We start from the raw sequence: 17610 nt of genomic DNA, 5'->3' as shown, positions 1-17610 counted from the left end.
CATAACATTAAAATTGAAACTGAATTGCCTACATTTAACCTAATAAATCTGAAATAGTGAGATTAACAGTGCAAAGTTTCTTTTATCAAAATAAATGCATTTAAAAAATTCCTTGCATTTCAAGTTTTGACTTCCTATGAACAACTTCTAATAACAATAGATGCATGCTTATCAAAAAAAGCTAATCAGAAATTAATAAAGCACTGTCAAGAAGAGAGTATTAACATTTCAGGACAGCATTCTTGCCACATACAGCAAAAGTAAAAACATGTTATACCCTTGCGATCCAAAAGTTCCACTTCTAGAAATTTACCCTATGGAAATAAGTGGACACAAAGATTCAAACAAGATATTCATTATAGTTATTGTGAATAACAGGTAGAAACAACCTAAATATCCATCAACAGGAGACTGGTAAAATAATTATGGCATATCCTAATAATACTGATGCTATAAACATTGCTTAGGTGGATATACAAAAAAAGTTTTGATGTACAAAGATATTAAAGAAGAGTAAATACCAAACTGTTAACTCTTCTCTAAAAAGGGGGACTGTAATTAGGAACTATCACTTTCCATTTTATACACTTTTTTATTGTTTACATTAAAAAAATTTTATCTTATATTGGAGCACCATTGATTAACAATGTTGTGTTAGTTTCAGGTGTACAACAAAATGATTCAGTTATACATATACATGTAGCTATTCTTTTTCAAATTCTGTTCCTATTTAGGTTATTACAGAACATTGAGCAGCATTCCCTTTGCTGTACAGTAGGTCCTTGTTGGTTATCTATTTTAAATATAGCAGTGTGTACATGTCAATCCCAAACTCCAAGTCTATCCCTCCCCTCTACTCTTCCCCCCGGTAACCATAAGTTCGTTCTCTAAGCCTGTTTACACATTTTTTAGTGAATTTCCATTAAAAAAAATTCGTTTTCATTTTGGCAAAATTGGGGAAAAAAGATTCTCTGGCCCTTTTCAAAAATATTCTTCTTTCACCTCTTTCCATTAAATGTCAAAAAAGTGGGAATTTCCTGGAGGTCCAGTGGTTAGGACGCGGCACTTTCACTGCTGGGGCCCAGGTTCAATCCCTGGTCAGGAAACTGAGATCCCACAAGCCTCGCAATGCAGACAGAAAAAGGATTACCGTTACAAGGACAGAAAATATCTAGCTACTCTTGATGGAATAAATAGTGCTTAGAATTAATGTTTAAAATAATGTAATTATAGAAACTGAGATAGAAAGTCTAACTAAATACATGTAATGTAAAATTATTCCAGGAAGCAAAAAATAAAGCTATTGTGTAGTTTTTTTTTAAAATATTTATTTATTTATTTGGCTGCATTGGGTCTTAGTTGCAGCACATGGGATCTTTTGTTGTGGCGCATGGGCTTCTCTCTAGTTGTGGCACGTGGGCTCCAGAGCATGCAGGCTCAGCAGTTGTGGCCCGCGGGCTCTCTAGTTGTGGTGTGCGGGCTTAGTTGCCCAAGCAGGGATTGAACCCGCATCCCCTGCGTTGGAAGGCGGATTCTTAACCATTGGACCACCAGGGAAGTCCCTTATTGTGTTTTTTAATATTGCTTTATTTCACACTAAAACATTGTTTCTTTGGAAGCAGAAAAAATGTTTCTAAGACATACGGAGAAGCTCTATTAATGGAGTTTACATCAGAATGTAAAATATTATTTCCTATAGCTATTACTTAAAAATATATTCTTTAAAATGAAACCTTAAAAAAACCCTAACCTTTCTGTCATCCTGCAAAGAATAAAAAAATATACAAACAATTTTGGCGGGGGGGAAACAGTTGAAAAATGAAATAAGAAAAATAAAATAGAAAACTATATAATAGGACTTCCCTGGTGGTACAGTGGTTGAGAATCTGCCTGCCAGTGCAGGGGACATAGTTCGAGCCCTGGTCCGGGGAAGATCCCACATGCCGCAGAGCAACTAAGCCTGTGCGCCGCAACTACTGAAGCCCACACACCTGTAGCCCGTGCTCCACAACAAGAGAAGCCACCGCAATGAGAAGCCCGCGCACCACAACAAAGAGTAGCCCCCGCTCACCCCAACTAGAGAAAAAGCCCGTGCACAGCAACGAAGACCCAACACAGCCAAAAATAAAAATAAATAAATAAAATTTAAAAAGAAAAGTACATAATATATCAACTTTTAATGGCTTTTATTAAAGACTGACTTACTCTGTTCAGTTAAGGATAACTTTACATAACTCTAATGATGAAATCAGTTCCAAGACTGTTTTTTTTACTGTACCACACCTATCCAGCCCAAAGTCACTAAAAGAAATGAATTTAATCTTTCACCAACCGCCCCCCACAAAAGATAAATATGTGAAGTGATAGCTGTGTTAATTAACCAGATGTGGGGATTCTTTCACAATGTAAATGTATATCAAATCACCACAATGTACACTTTAAATATCTTACAGTTTTATATGTCAATTACACCTCTATAAAGGTGAAATAGGAAAAAAAAATAAAAATAAAAATTTAATCTTTCCTCCTCTCAAGTAAACAAGTAACTACTTAAATTGCTAGATAAAAACTTTATATCTAGGATTTATCTTTAACAATTACCTGCCTTCTTCAACTTGCTAGTTTTCATCAGAGTGCTAAAACTGAATTTCTGCTAGTAACAATTTCTTGAATTTTGTCCACCTTAAAATAGTGAAAAATTCCAGGTTTTAAAGTTCACTGGAAAATCAATAATTAACATCACTCTCAGCCACACTACTATAATGACAAGACTATCAAAAGTGAAATTTTATCCATATTTTTAAAGGACTTAAAAATTCTGAAAACAAAGAATCACCTGTCTGCCAGGATGGGGCCCTGAATTGTGGTAAAAGAGTAGTTCCTGAAGAAGCAGCCTGAGCAGTTCGGGATTCAACAGCAGAGAGAAAATTCATCACTGAAGATTCTTTAGTGTTAGTGCTGGCATTGTTCACACTAGTATCAAATATTCCAGAAAGACCTACATTTGAAGATAAAATGTATCCCAAAGTAAAAATATATGTTAATATAAAATGATATTCCGGATCCTATTTTAAAAAGGAATCTCTGACATTTGAGGCCAGAAGTTCTATAATCCTAAACTGTTTTATTATGAATAGCAATAAATATTAATTTGCTCAAGCATAATTATAATTTAAAATCTACAGAGATGCATGAAAAAAAGATCTCCCTACTAATTAGTTATACAGATATTCCCTAGAAGTAAAAGACAAAGCTTTTAATCTCATTTTCATTTTAACATTTCCCATGAAACCATTATGTTCTGTATACTTTCATAACCCAACATGTGAAAATTGATTTTTCTGCTTATTCACTAAATGTACCCAGATTTGTGGTATATTTCACAAGAGAATTTTTACCGGTTGGCTGAGGTGTGGCAGCATATCCAGGAAGCTGATGAGAGGCTGCAAAAGTCTGTCTCTGAAGGAGATCTGTTTCAGGGTGAGAAGGATGTCCTTCTTCATAGCTTAAACTAGAGGATGATAAAAATAAATGACAAAAACACACAGCTCAAACCAGATGATCAAAAAATTTCTAGGAGAGCAATTATGAAAAGTAGCATAAGTCTTTGACTAAATTCCTGACCTACAGATCAAGAGATCAAACACAGTCTGACAATACTGTCAAAATGCGGGGGAACATATTGAAGATACACTGGGAAGAAAAGTAATACACAGCATTTTTCTTAGTTCAACTTTACCTAAAACAAAGTCCTTTTACTGGAAGAGGTAACATGGTACATTGGGAAGAGCAATATCCTGGAAAATAGGGGAGCTGAATTCACTGTCCAAGTGCTATTACTGGCTTACCATGTGATTTCAATAAGTGACTCTATTACTGTTGGACTTATCTCCTCACCTGTATGAATAAGGGACCCAGATAGGAAAATCTCTAAAGTCCCTCTAATTCTAACAGTCTCTGGAATATAGTAGATAGTTCAAATGAATTGATAATTAACACTATTTCCCAATAACTCTCCTAGAAAATTTCAAGCTTATACATCTTGAGAGTAATTCAGAACGAGATATTTTTCTCCCCTTGATTTTTATTCTGAATATTTTAAACCCACAGAAAAACTGAAACAGTACAATGAATAACCTGTATACCCATCACTTAAGTTTCAACAACTGTTAACATTTTGTTATATTTGTTTTATCTTTATACACAGACATATATACTACTTTCTTTTAATCTATTTGAAAATAACTTGTGGACATCAAGAAACTGTATCCTTAAATAATTCAGTTGCATCTCCTAGGAATAGGACATTCAGCTGTATAACCAAGTGTCATTATTAGACTTGAAGAAATTCAACACTGTCATTATAACATGTAATACAGAGGTCACATTCCAATTTTCCTCAATTGTTGTCAAAATGTTTGATATTTTAAAGCTCTCTGTAGGATGCAATCAAAATTCAACAATTATATTTGGTTATGTCTCTTTACATTTAGAACAGCGCCTCCACTCTGCCTCTAATGCCAGACCCCTTTTGCCTTGACTTCATGACATGGACTTTTTATTTTGAGGAATCCAAGTCAGCTGAATGTAAGCTATCCCAAATTCTGGATTTGTCTGATTGCTACTTCATGAGAAGTACATAATGATGCTTCGTAATTCTTATTGCACTCATGAGGACACACATAATGTCAGTCTGTCTCACTGGTGATGCTAAACTTGAAGTGGTCAAGGTACTGTCAGATCTCTCAATGTAGTTATTTCTTCTCTTTGAAATAAGTATGCAATTGTGAGGTGTTACTTAAGACAGTGTCAGTATCTTGTCCCAACAGCTAATGGTTTCAGACACCCTGCATTCATGATCTTCATTTCAATTACTGCACTGAAGATTAGAAACAGTAGTCTTCTAATTACACTACCTTCCATATTTAAAAGTTAGCATTCTTCTATAAAATAAAAATTAGATTTTTTCCCCTTTTCTCTCTCTCTTATCTATACACATACTTAAATATAATATATAAAATATATACTAATATGTTTTTTAATGTGTATACGTTGTGCTTAAAAAAAATATCATTGTAGACTCTTCATATTTAATTTATAGTGTCCCTTCAATCTTGTTTCCTTTTGACATATCCTCCTTGGTGCTCAGACACATTCTTACCTCCTAGCACAAGATGCTTCAGGTTCACCTTGGTTTTTTAACCCTGTACCACACCTGAAATCAACCATTTCTACTCGGAGTTTTTTAGTGGGCAATGGCATTTTGAAACCAAGATCTTGGTGTCAGGTGTATTCAATGCCTGAGGTGTCACTGCTTCTAGGCCCTTTAAGTGGACAAAGCTAGGAAATACATGTCTTTTTAAAAACATGAGTTCATAATGACAACTCTAACTCAAATCCAATGTAGTATTCCTCACCTTCCTCCATTTCACATGTATTTCCCTTTTCCTACAGTCAGAATCCCAGTTCACAACTATTGATACATCAACATATTTACTCATTAGCTCTATCCGAAAATACTGTAACACAACCTCTTTCAAAAACAAAACCATCAAGTAAAGTTAAGTATTTCTTCACAGTACTTTCTGTCTCAAGATCATGTCCCATTAAGTATATACAGCTAGAATACTGATGCGAAAGTTATGTAAATGATTGTTTTAGTTTGAAGATTCAATTTTAGGATTAATTTAAAATCTATTTTAAACTTTATAAATCAACTTAAGGTGTAAGTTACATACAGTAAAGTGCACCCATTTTAAGTGTACAGTTCAATGTGTACACATTTTTCGATAAATGTACACACCAGTATAACCATAATCCCAACCAACTTGCAGAACATTTCCATCACAACAGAAGGCTTCTCATGCCCCTTTGCAGTCAATATCTTTTTCATCTCACCCCTGGCCCCAGACAACCACTGAGAAACCTAATGTTATGAAAATTTAGGCTTGCTTGTCCTAGAATTTCATATAAATGGAATCATACAGTCTGTACTCTTTTGTGTCTGGCTTTTTTTCATTTCAGCATAATGTTTCTGAGATACATCCATGTTGTTGCATACATAAGTAGGTCATTCCTTTTCATTGAATTATATGAATTTATCACAATTATGTTTATCCATTCACTACTGATGAACATTTGGATTGTTTCTAGTTAGAAGCTACTATGAATAAATGTACTACGAACATTTTGTATACGAGTCTTTTGTGGACATATACTTTCATTTCTCTAAGTTAAATATCTAGGAATGGAATTACTGGGTGATAAGGTAGGTGCACGTACCATTTTACATTAGCATCAGTAATTAATCAACATTCCGTTTTGCTTTACATCCTTGTCACCACATGATCTTTTCAGTCTTCTTAATTTTAGCTATTCTAGGTAGGTTAAGTGGTATCTCACTGTGGTTTAATTTGCATTTCCCTAATAACAAATGATGAGGAGCATCTTCTTACATGCTTATAGACTATTCTTGTAGCTTCTCTTGTGAAGTTTGTTCAAAGATTTTGCCCTTTAAAAAAAATTGGGTTGTTAGCCATCTTACTGGGTTGTAAAAAGTTTTTAAAATACAGTCTGGGACTTCCCTGGTGGGGCACTGGTTAAGAATCCTCCTGCTTATGCAGGGGACACGGGTTCAATCCCTGGTCCGGGAAGATCCCACATGCCACAGAGCAACTAAGGCCATGCGCCATGACTACTGAGCCTGTGCTCTAGAGCCTGCGAGCCACAACTACTGAGCCCGTGCGCCACAACTACTGAAGCCCGCGCACCTAGAGCCCGTGCTCTGCAACAAGAGAAGCCACCACAATGAAAGGCCTGCGCACCGCAACGAAGAATAGCCCCCGCTCGCCGCAACTAAAGCCCGTACACAGCAACGAAGACCCAATGCAGCCAAAATATAAATAAAAATTTAAAAAAAATAATAAAATGTTTAAAAATAAATAAATAAATACAGTCTGGATCCACATTTTCTTTGGTCAGATAGATGTATTGTGAATGTTTTCTTCCAGGCCGAAGTTCTAACCAATTAATTTAATTGTGGTAAGAGCACTTAACATGAGATCCACCCACTTAAAGAATACAATACAGTATTGTTAACTATGTGCACCATGTTGTACCGCAGATCTGTTCATGAACGATGAAGAGCTTACTCATCTTGCATTAACCAAACCTTTGTATCTGTTGAACAAATAGATACGCCTGTCCTCCTCTGACAGGCTCCCATTCATAAACTGCGCGGCCAGGTTGCCCACCAGCCCTGGCCGGACGCCGCACTCCATCCTGTCTGCTACTTGGACGAGCTGCCTGGCGATGTCCCAGATGACTTCCTCTTGACTCTCAGAATCTCCCACAGCGGCGCAAGGCAGGTGGGAAAAGACCAATGCCCTCAAGGCGTGGAGCGTGCCCACTTCCAGTAATTCATTATTTTTTATTGTGGAGTAGCACTCCATTATATAGATGTACCAAAGGTTGATGGTTGTTTTAAATCCGTTCATCAGTCGAAGGACCTTTGGGTTCTTTCCTGTTTTGGCAATTATGAATAAAGCTGCTATAAACACATGCCTAAGGTTTAGTCTGAACATAAGTTTTCATTTCACTTGAGTAAATAACTTAGGAGGGGGACGGCTGAGTTATATGGTAATATGTTAACTTTAGAGAAACTGCTTGTTTTCCAAAGTGGCTATACCTCTTTGCATTCCCACCAATAATGTACGTCTGGTCTGGTTACTCTACATCCTCACTGGCACCAAGTATTTTAAGTTTCTAAGTTGTTTCTTTTCCTTTTCTTTTAAAAAATTTGAGCTATTCTAATTGGTGTGCAGTGGTATCTCACTGTGGTTTTAATAAGCATTTCCTTAATAACTAACAATGTTGAGCATCATTTGTTTATCTACCATGCAGAAATCTTCTTTGGTAAAGTATCCACTCAAATCTTTTGCCCATATTTTATTGGGTTGTTTGTTTTCTTATTAATGAGTTTTAGGAGTTGCCTATATACTCTGGAACCAAATCCTTGGACAGATACATATTTTGTAAACATTTTCTCCCAATCTGTGGCTTTCATTCTCCTAACAATGTATTTAGAAGAGCAAAATAATTTTTTATTTTATGAATTGTACTTTTGACGTTGTAGCTAAGAAATCTTTGCCTAATCCAACATCTCATAGATTTCTTCTTATGTTTTCTTCTAGAAGTTTTATAGTATTAATTTTTCCACTTAGGTCTATGATTCATTTGGAATGCATTTTTTGTACATGGTGTGATGTAAGGCTTGGGATTCTTTTTTTTTTTTAATTTGGATATGCAATTATCCCAGTACTACTTATCAAAAAGATTATTCTTTATCTACTGAATCTTTACCTATTGAAACTATCTGAACCTATGTCCAAAAAAGTCAACTAGCCATATATTTGTGGTTCTGTTCTTAACTACTGTGTTACATTGATCAATGTCTGTTCTTAGGCCAATAACACACAGTCTGATAAATGATTCAGGTTGTACAGATTTTCTAATTTTGTTCTTTTTCAAAATTATTTTGTCTATGCCAGGTATTCCCATATAAATTTTAGAGTCAGCCAGTCAATTTCTACAAAAACACTGCAATGACTCTATACATCAACTGGGGAAAACTACCATCTTAAGAGTACTGAGTCTTCTAATCCATGAGTATATCTATTTATTTGGGTCTTTAATTCCTGTCAGCAATCTTTTGTAGTGTTTAGTGTATGATTCTTACAAGTATACTAGGTATCTCATTTTTGTTTTGTTCTAAATTTTTAAAAATGATATGTAATTCACATACCATAAAGATCACCCTTTTAAAGTGTACAAATCAGAGCTCTTTTAGAATACTCAGGGTTGTGCAACCATCAACATAACCTAATTTTAGAACACTTCACTGCCTCAAAAATAAACCTATACCCATTAGCATCACACCCCATATATCCTCCTCTACCCAGCCCCTGGCAATCACTAATTTTTCTGTCTCTATGCATTTGCCCACTCGCAACATTTCATATAAATGGAATCATATTATATTATATGCAGGCTTTTGTGACTGGCTTCTTTCACTTAGCATAATGTTTTCAATGGTAATCCATGTTACAAACATGGATATATCAGTACTTCATTTCACGGCTGAATAACATTCCATTGTATAGATATACCACATTTTGTTTAGCCATTCATCAACTGATGGACACTGGGTTGTTTCCACTGTTTGGCTATTATGAATTATGCTGTGATGAACATGCACATACAAGTTTTTGTGTGGATGTATATTTTTAATTCTCTTGGGTATATACCTAGGAGTGGAATTGCTGGGTCTTATGATAACTCCATGTTTCACATTTTGAGGAATGGCCAACCAAACTGGCTGTACCATTCTACATTCCCACCAACAATGTTTAATGGGTTATAATTTCTCAACATCTTTACCAATACTTGTTATTGCCTATGTCTTTACTTTTATTATAATACCCATCCTAGTAGGTGTGAAGTGGTATCTCATTGTGGTTTTGATTTTCAGTTATCTAATGATGTTGAGCATCTTTGCATTTTCTTCCTGACCAAACAAACAGAAAGAGAGAGGGGGAAAAACCTTACACTTATGGGGATATGTCACAGGGACAAAGAGGCAAATTGAAAGAGCTCCCAATGACCAAAACTGGAACATTTTGAGCAAAAAAAACTTAGTAGTATATATCTGTGAGTCCATACTGATAAAATTAAATGATTAATAAATAAATAGAGGCGGAAACACAAATCTCCCTTGAAGAATTCTAAATAATTTACGTAGCAACTCTACATTGAAGGAGGTGGACCATAACTCCCCACTCCTTAATGGGCTGCACATAGCAACTTTCTTCCAAAGAGGGTAGTATTGAAAGGAGGAAAAAAACAACAAAAGAGTAACTTTACAGTGCAGAAACCTGACAAACACTACCTCAGCCAGGTGGTAAAAATCAAAATCAACAGTGATAAATCACATTGATAAGATATACCCTTAATATGATGTAATGAAAGTAACACTTTACCTCTATGATCTCCCTCTGGAGAACCCATAACTCCAGTCTGATTATGAGAAAAAAAACATCAGGCAAATTCCAAGAGAAGGGCATTCTACAAAATACTTGACAAGCACTGCTCAAAAATATAAAGGTCATCAGAAACAAGAAAAGTCTGAGAAATTGTGATGGCAAAGAGGAATCTACTGAGACAAGATAAACAAATGTAAAGGGGTATCCCTGGAGAGACCAAAAAAAGACATTAAGTAAAAACTAAGGAAATTTGAATAAACTACAGATTTCAGTTGACTACAGATTTCAGTTGACTACAATGTATCAGTTAATTACTAGTAACAAATGTACCATAAGAATATAAGAACTTAATAATAGGGGAAAGTGGGTGAGGGTGTATATGGGAACCCTGTACTATCTGTAAATCTAAAACAGCTCTCAGGGAATTCCCTGGTGGTCCAGTGGTTAAGACTCCATGCTTTCGCTGCTGAGGGCTGGGGTTCAATCCCTGGCTGGGGAACTAAGATCCCATAAGCCACGTGGCATGGCCAAAAAACCCCCCAAAGCTCCACAAAAAACAAAAGAGGCTCTCAAAAATACAATCTACACTAAGAAAAATTTGTAAGCCATGTCAAATCTTGAAACCTCTTTAAGAGTAAGAATAATGATCAAGATAAACTGTAAATATCAGGAGGTTCTAGGGGTAGTTTTTTGTTTTGTCTTGCTTCTTAGAAATCCATGCTAACTCCACTTCTTTAACAGGCAAGGAATAATTATAACCTCCTAATTGGTCTCTCTGCTTCTGCCCTAACCCCTCCCACCCCCTATTCTCAGCCTGAGTCACTCCCTTAAAAAATGAAGTCATATGATAGTTCAATTTTTAGTATTTTGAGGAATCTCCATACTGTTTTCCATAGTAGCTGCACCAATTTACACTCCCACCAACAGGGTACAAGGGCTCCCTTTCCTCCATACCCTCTTCAACACTTGTTATTTGTTGTCTTTTTGATAATGGCCATTCTGACAGGTGTGAGGTGGTATCTTATTGTGCTTTTGATTTGCATTTCATTGATGAGTGTTACTGAACATCTTTTCATGCGTCTGTTGGCCATCTATATGTCTTCTTTGGAAAAATGTGTATTCAGGTCCTCTGTCCATTTTTTAAAAACCGGTTGATTTTTTTTTAAAAATTGAGCTATATGAGTTCTTTGTATATTTTGGATTTTAACCCCTTACCAATAGAATTAAAATTAGAAATTAAATTTAAAAAATTGAACTACCATACTAACTGGCAATTCCACTTTTGGGTATTTTTCTGAAAATTAAAAACACTAATTCGAAAAGATCTATGCACCCCTATGTTCACTGCAGCATTATTTACAATAGCCAAGATATAGAATCAACCTGAATGTCCATTGATAGATGAATTGATAAAGATGTGGGGTGTGTGTGTATATATATTACACATATAATGTGTGTATCACACACAAATATATAAATAAAATGGAATATTACTCAGCCATTAAAAATATGAAATCTTGCCATTTGAGGCAACATGGATGGACTTAGAGGGTACTATGCTAAGTGAAATAAGTCAGAGAGACAAATATGCGGACTCTAAAAGACCAAATAAATGAACAAACATAACGAAACAAAAACAGACTCATAGATACAGAGAATAAACAGGTGGTAGGTGGGGGGATGAGCACAATAGGTAAGGGAGATTAAGAAGTACAGACTCCCAGTTACAAAATAAATCAGTCATAGGGATGAAATGTACAGCATGAGGAATATAGTCAACAATATTGTAATAATTTTGTATGGTGACAGATGGTAACTATTTCGTAATGTACAGAAATACTGAATCACTATGTTGTGCACCTGGAACTAACACAGTGTTGTAAGGTCAATTATGTTTAAAAAAAAAAAAAACGTAAAGCCAAATCATGAAACTCTTCTGCTCAAATCCTTCCAATGGCTTCCCATCTCACCCTAGTAAAAGCCAAAGTTCTTACAATAATCCTCAATGTACTAAGTGACCTAACTGCTGCCCCCTTAAACCTCCAATTTTATCTATTTTCCACTCCAGCCACACAGGTCTCCTGGCTCTTTCCTCAAACATACTAAGTTGGTTCACCTCATTTCCCCTCAGGTCTCTGCTCAAATTTCATCTCACTGAAGACTTCCCTGACCACCTGATATAAAATAACATCCTTCCTCTATCCTCCCTACTCATTGCCTAATCCTCTTTTCTTGCTTTATTTTTCTCCATAGCACTAATAAACATTCAACATTATTTACTAGTTTGCCTATTAGCCACTGAAATGAAAACTCCATTAGGACAGGGTCTTTGCTTTCGTCACTGCTATAACCCCATCACCCAAAATATTGGGTTGGCCAAAAAGTTCCTTCGATTTTTAAGTTAAAAAAAAGGCACATTTTCCATTTTCACCAAGAACTTTATTGAACAACGTATTCACTGTTTTGTTCCACTACCTTCTGCCATTTTTCAGGCAACTTCATTAATTCCATCTTCTCAAAACTTTTTATATTTTTGAGCAAAGAACTGTTCCAAGTGCCTTTTACAGTCTTCCAGAGAATTGAAATTTTTTCCATTAAGAGAATTTTGTAAAGACCGAAATAAATGGAAATCCAAAGGTGCAATGTCTGGTGAATATGGCTGATGAATCAGAACTTCCAAGCCAAACTGTAACAGTTTTTGCCTGGTCATCAAAGAAACGTGCGGTCTTGTGTTATCTTCATGGAAGATTATGTGTTTTCTGTTGACTAATTCCGGACGCTTTTCCTCGAGTGTTGCTTTCAGTTGGTCAACTGGAAGAAGTACTTGTTGGAATTAATTGTTTTGTTTTCTGGAAGGAGCTCATAACAGAGGACTTCTTTCCAATCCCACCATGTACACAACATCACCTTCTTTGAATGAAGACTGGCCATTGGTGTGGTTGGTGGTGGTGTATTTCGCTTGCCCCACGATCTCTTCCGTTCCACTTTATTGTACAGTATCCACTTTTCATCGCCCGTCACAATTTGTTTTAAAAACAGAATGTTTTCGTTACGTTTCAGTAGAGAATCGCACGTGGAAATACGGTCAAGAAGGTTTTTTTGCTTAACTTGTGTGGAACCCAAACAGCAAAGCGATTAACATAACCAGGCTGGTGCAAATGATTTTCAACGCTTGATCTGGATATTCTGAGTATGTCGGCTACCTCCCGCGCGGTATAACGTTGATTGTTCTCAGTTAATGTCCCGATTTGATGGCTATCAACTTCAACTGGTCTACCCAACCGTGAAGCATTGTCCAGCGAGAAATCGCCAGTATGAAACATCACAAACCACTTCTGACACATTCAATCAGTCACAGCACCTTCTCCATATACCGCACAAATCTTTTTTTGCATTTCAGTTGCGTTTTTACCTTTCTTGAAATAATAAAGCATAATATGCCGAAAATGTTGCCTTTTTTCTTCCATCTTCAATATTAAAATGGCTACACAAAAATTCACCAATTTTGATGTTTTTTTTTTAAATGCACGCTGATATGACAGCTGTCACAATACAATCGAACAAAATTGTTTCAAATGAAGTTGAAGACAACTAGGCGCTACTAGAGCCGTCTTACGGAAAACACCAAACGAACTTTTTGGGCAACCCAACGGTATCTGGCACATTGTAGATACTCATAAATAATTACAATCTATGTTCAGTTTCAGAAGAGAAATCACCTTTAAGTTACAGCTCAATCACCTCTCAAGCAAATATGTACTGAGTACCTAACCTGATTGCCAGACATCCTGATAAGAATTGGAAAATAAAAAAATGAAGGATCAAGCTAGTAGGTCAGCCCTTTCTAGAAAACTGAATACGTGTAGACTTCTATCAATTTTAGGCATTGTACGAGAGTTTTCAATATAAAGTAGAGATCTAACTGGGCCACTATTCAATGGATTTAATTATTGAAGCCCAAATTAAGAACGTTCTACACCATACGTCATAGAGGGAGCAAAACAGATAAATATCCTCTCAATAATTATATAAAAATAAATTGGCTTTTCTTAAAAAAACAACTTATATATAAAGCACAATGGGATAAAGATTATACGTGATATAAAAATTAGCTTTGAGTGAAACAGTAGTTCAATGAATTTTTAAAAACCAGTTAAAATTCCATGCTTCCCGCCTTTTCGAGGGTGGCAGCGAGCGCAGATGGAGCGCCATGAAGGCCTCGGGCACACTTCGAGAGTACAAGGTGGTGGGGTGCTGCCCGCCAAACGGCCCACACCGCCCCTCTGTCCCATGCAAATCTGTGCACCTAATCATGCTGCCAAGTCCCACTTCTGGTACTTTGTGTCTCAGCTGAAGAAGATGAGGAAGTCTTCAGGGGAAACTGTCTACTGTGGACAGGTGTTCAAGAAATCTCCCAAGGCTGAAGAACTTCCGCATCTGGCTGCACTATGACTCCTGCAGAGGCCCCCACAACATGTACCGGCAGTACTGGGACCTGACCGCAGCCGGCACCACCACCCAGTGCTACCGAGACATGGGCACCCGGCACCTTGCCCGGGCCCACTGGATCCAGATCATGGAGGTAGAGGAGATCGCAGCCAACAAGTGCCGCCGAGCAGCAGCCGAGCAGTTCCATGACTCCAAGATCAAGTTCCCGCTGCCCCACCGGGTCCTCTGTCACCAGCACAAGCCACACTTCACCACCAAGAGGCCCAACACCTTCATTTAAATGCAGGCCCTCCCCATCCCCAGGTCTGCCCAAATAAAGCTCATTGGGAAAACCAGAAGAAAAAAAAAAAATTCCATGCTTCCCTCAAAAAATTAAACATAGTCACCATATGGCCCAGGAGTCCCATTTCTAGGTATATATATATACTCAAGAGAACTGGAAGTACCTATATGTTCACACAAAAACTCGTACATAAATGTTCATTAATCAGCAGCATTAATTAAGCAGCATTAATCATGACAGTCAAAAGGCACAAACAATCCAAATGTCCAACAATAAATGGGTAAGTGTGATACAGCCATACAATGGAATATTACTCAGCCATAAAAAGAAATGAAACACGAATACATGCTACAACATGGATGAACCTTGAAAATACTATGCTAAGTGAAAGAAGCCAAATACAAAAGTCCACATATAGTATGATTCCATTTCTATGAAATGTACTGAATGAGCAAATCCCTGGAGACACAAAGTAGATACTGTGGTTGCCAGGGTTTAGGGAGAGGGGAGAATAGGAAGAGACTGCTTATGAGCATGTGTTTCCTTATGGGGTGATGGAAAATGTTCTAGAACTAGATAGTGGTGATGGTTACACAGTCTCATGTAACTACTACTGAACTGTACATTTTAAAATAGTGAATTATGGGAATTCCCTGGTGGTCCAGTGGTTAGGACTCCGTGTTCTCACTGCCGAGGGCCCAGGTTCGATCCCTGGTCGGGGAACTAAAATCCCATAAGCCATGTGGCACGGCCAAAAACAAAACAGTCTTTATTCGCAAACAACATAATTTTAAAAAATAAAAATAAAATAAAATAGTGAATTATATGATTTGTGAACTATAGCTCAATAAAAGTTACAATCATCCAAACTTAGTGATTATGGGTAATTTTTCATGAAGTGTGCAACATCATCAAACAAGAAGGTGGTTATAGATAGGCTTGCTGTCATGCATGTATTTAATCTCCCTCCTGTGGTTGGCCCATCTCCATATACCATATAATAAGGATTTTTTTTTTTTGTTAATCTGTATATAATATTTTTAAGGCTTTAAAACAAGTTTCAAAAATATATATTTTTTTATGGTTTTAAAATAAGTTTCAAAATAATCTGATGGTCACTGGCTTGCTGAAGTTGTTTATTTTTTTCAAACAAAAGCCAGATTAAGAAAATAAAAATTTATCCTGGAAAAAAAAAAAGGCCTCAAAACATGGTCTTTGTTTCTAATTCCTATACCTAAATATGAGCTCCTTTGAATAAATGTACATTTATTTAATATAATAGTACCTACCGTAGTATAGCCCTTTCTAGCCCCCAAGGCCTGGATGGGTGGTAGGGTGAGAGAGAGGACTTTTACTACCCCTACACACTCCAAGCACTACAGGACCTAAGGTCTAGGGAAGAGGAAGGAGCCAAGGGTTAACAGTCACAGTTGTGTCGATCTTCAGATTCCCAACCAAGCACAAAACTTCCATCTTCCATCCCCTCCCCACACTTTCAAAGTGGGGTACAGACTCAATCTCGAGGATAAGAAGGGTCAGAATTTTGCAGGGGGATGTAACATTTTCCTTCAGTTGCTGTTACTTAAATTTCAAATTAAAAAACTGATGTTTTCCTCAAAATTAAAACAAACCAAAAGAGATTATTCAGTTACCACTCTCTGCCTTGTTTACTGTAAGTATGACATTCTTTCCGTAAGCGTCTTTCCTAATTTTAATCTAATTTGTTTAACAAAGAAAATTAAGTTTTAAGGCAGATGAGAAAGCTGTGACAAAAATCTCATCTAAAATGGCAAATCTGTGCAGTGAAGATGGCATATGATCATAAGAAAAAATGCTTTGAGTGTATTACTGAGAATAAGCTGTCTTATGGTTTATATCCAGATATTAATAACATGTACAGATCTTCTCCTTGGGTAGCATACTCTTATTTCCATAATACTTAAGAAATAAAACACATTCCAAGTTTTAAAATCAATCAGCAAAAATTCCATGAAATATGTTAAATCCCAGGTAAACAAGCCAGTACTTGCACACAAGTAATAATTTACCCAAGATTGAATGAATGATTTTGCCTTAAGTAGTCATATTATTTTCTTCTCTGTTAAAGAACTTGGTCACTGAAAAAATATATATTCTATAATAAAAACAGAATTTTCTTTAAATTTGGAAAATATTGTTTTAGTCTTAGGGTATTATCAACTTTTCAGAGTTGAGAAAGATAACCCTGGATTGGAAGTTAGGAGGCCCAGATTCCAGTCCTGATTCTGCAAATGTACGTACTTCGAGACTTTCAGCAAAGCACAGGGAGTCCTAGTTTTCCTCTTTATGAAGCCTAATGTTCTGCATATTTCTACTATTCTGAGTTAAGCTAAATATTTTTACTTCATCTATCACACAGTATTCTTCAGTATAAAATCTGTCTTCAAAATGAGTACAGTGATAACACCAAGTTCACTGAATTAACTTTGCATGTAGAACTCTGTCTAGCATGTCTGTCCTACTCATACCTAAATGTCAAGTAATATAAATCTTTATTTTATTTTAGCTAATTGTAGTCTGAGGATTAAAAACAAAAAATACCCCTGAAGCATAAGAAGAATCAGCCCTTATTAAGGAATTATTTATTGTGAGTTTGAAAAAATAAACTAATGAATCATGAAACAACTATGTAACAGCTGTAAAAAAAAAAAAACAACACACAAGCTTTGCAAATAAGCCACAGGATTCAAATCCAGCTCTGTACTTTACAAATTCTGCAACTTGAGGCTAACCACATAGTCTCTCTATGTCTCAGTTTCCTCAACTGTAAAATATGGTGAATAGTAACATGCACATTTA

At 36.3% G+C, this 17610-nt stretch overlaps 1 protein-coding gene and 1 pseudogene across 4 annotated transcripts in view; one reads left to right on the top strand and one right to left on the bottom strand.

Annotated features, from left to right (window-relative positions):
• QSER1 (glutamine and serine rich 1) overlaps window positions 1-17610 on the bottom strand; it is a 75568-nt gene that overhangs the window by 38716 nt on the left and 19242 nt on the right. For 3 of the 4 annotated variants that reach the window (XM_068554617.1, XM_068554619.1, XM_068554621.1), the window contains 2 exons: window positions 3399-3511; window positions 2837-2998 (listed from right to left, as the gene is read on the bottom strand). In XM_068554617.1, coding sequence (XP_068410718.1) covers window positions 2837-2998; window positions 3399-3511 — 275 coding nt within the window. The remainder of the gene's footprint in view (window positions 1-2836; window positions 2999-3398; window positions 3512-17610) is intronic. The other variant, XM_068554618.1, reaches the window with a different exon arrangement.
• Window positions 14251-14769, top strand: LOC137771340 (large ribosomal subunit protein eL20 pseudogene; annotated as a pseudogene).

This window comes from Eschrichtius robustus, chromosome 11 (genome assembly GCF_028021215.1).
Source record: "Eschrichtius robustus isolate mEscRob2 chromosome 11, mEscRob2.pri, whole genome shotgun sequence".
In the NCBI taxonomy this organism is placed as follows: domain Eukaryota; kingdom Metazoa; phylum Chordata; class Mammalia; order Artiodactyla; family Eschrichtiidae; genus Eschrichtius; species Eschrichtius robustus.
This window is presented reverse-complemented; position numbering and strand designations above follow the sequence as displayed.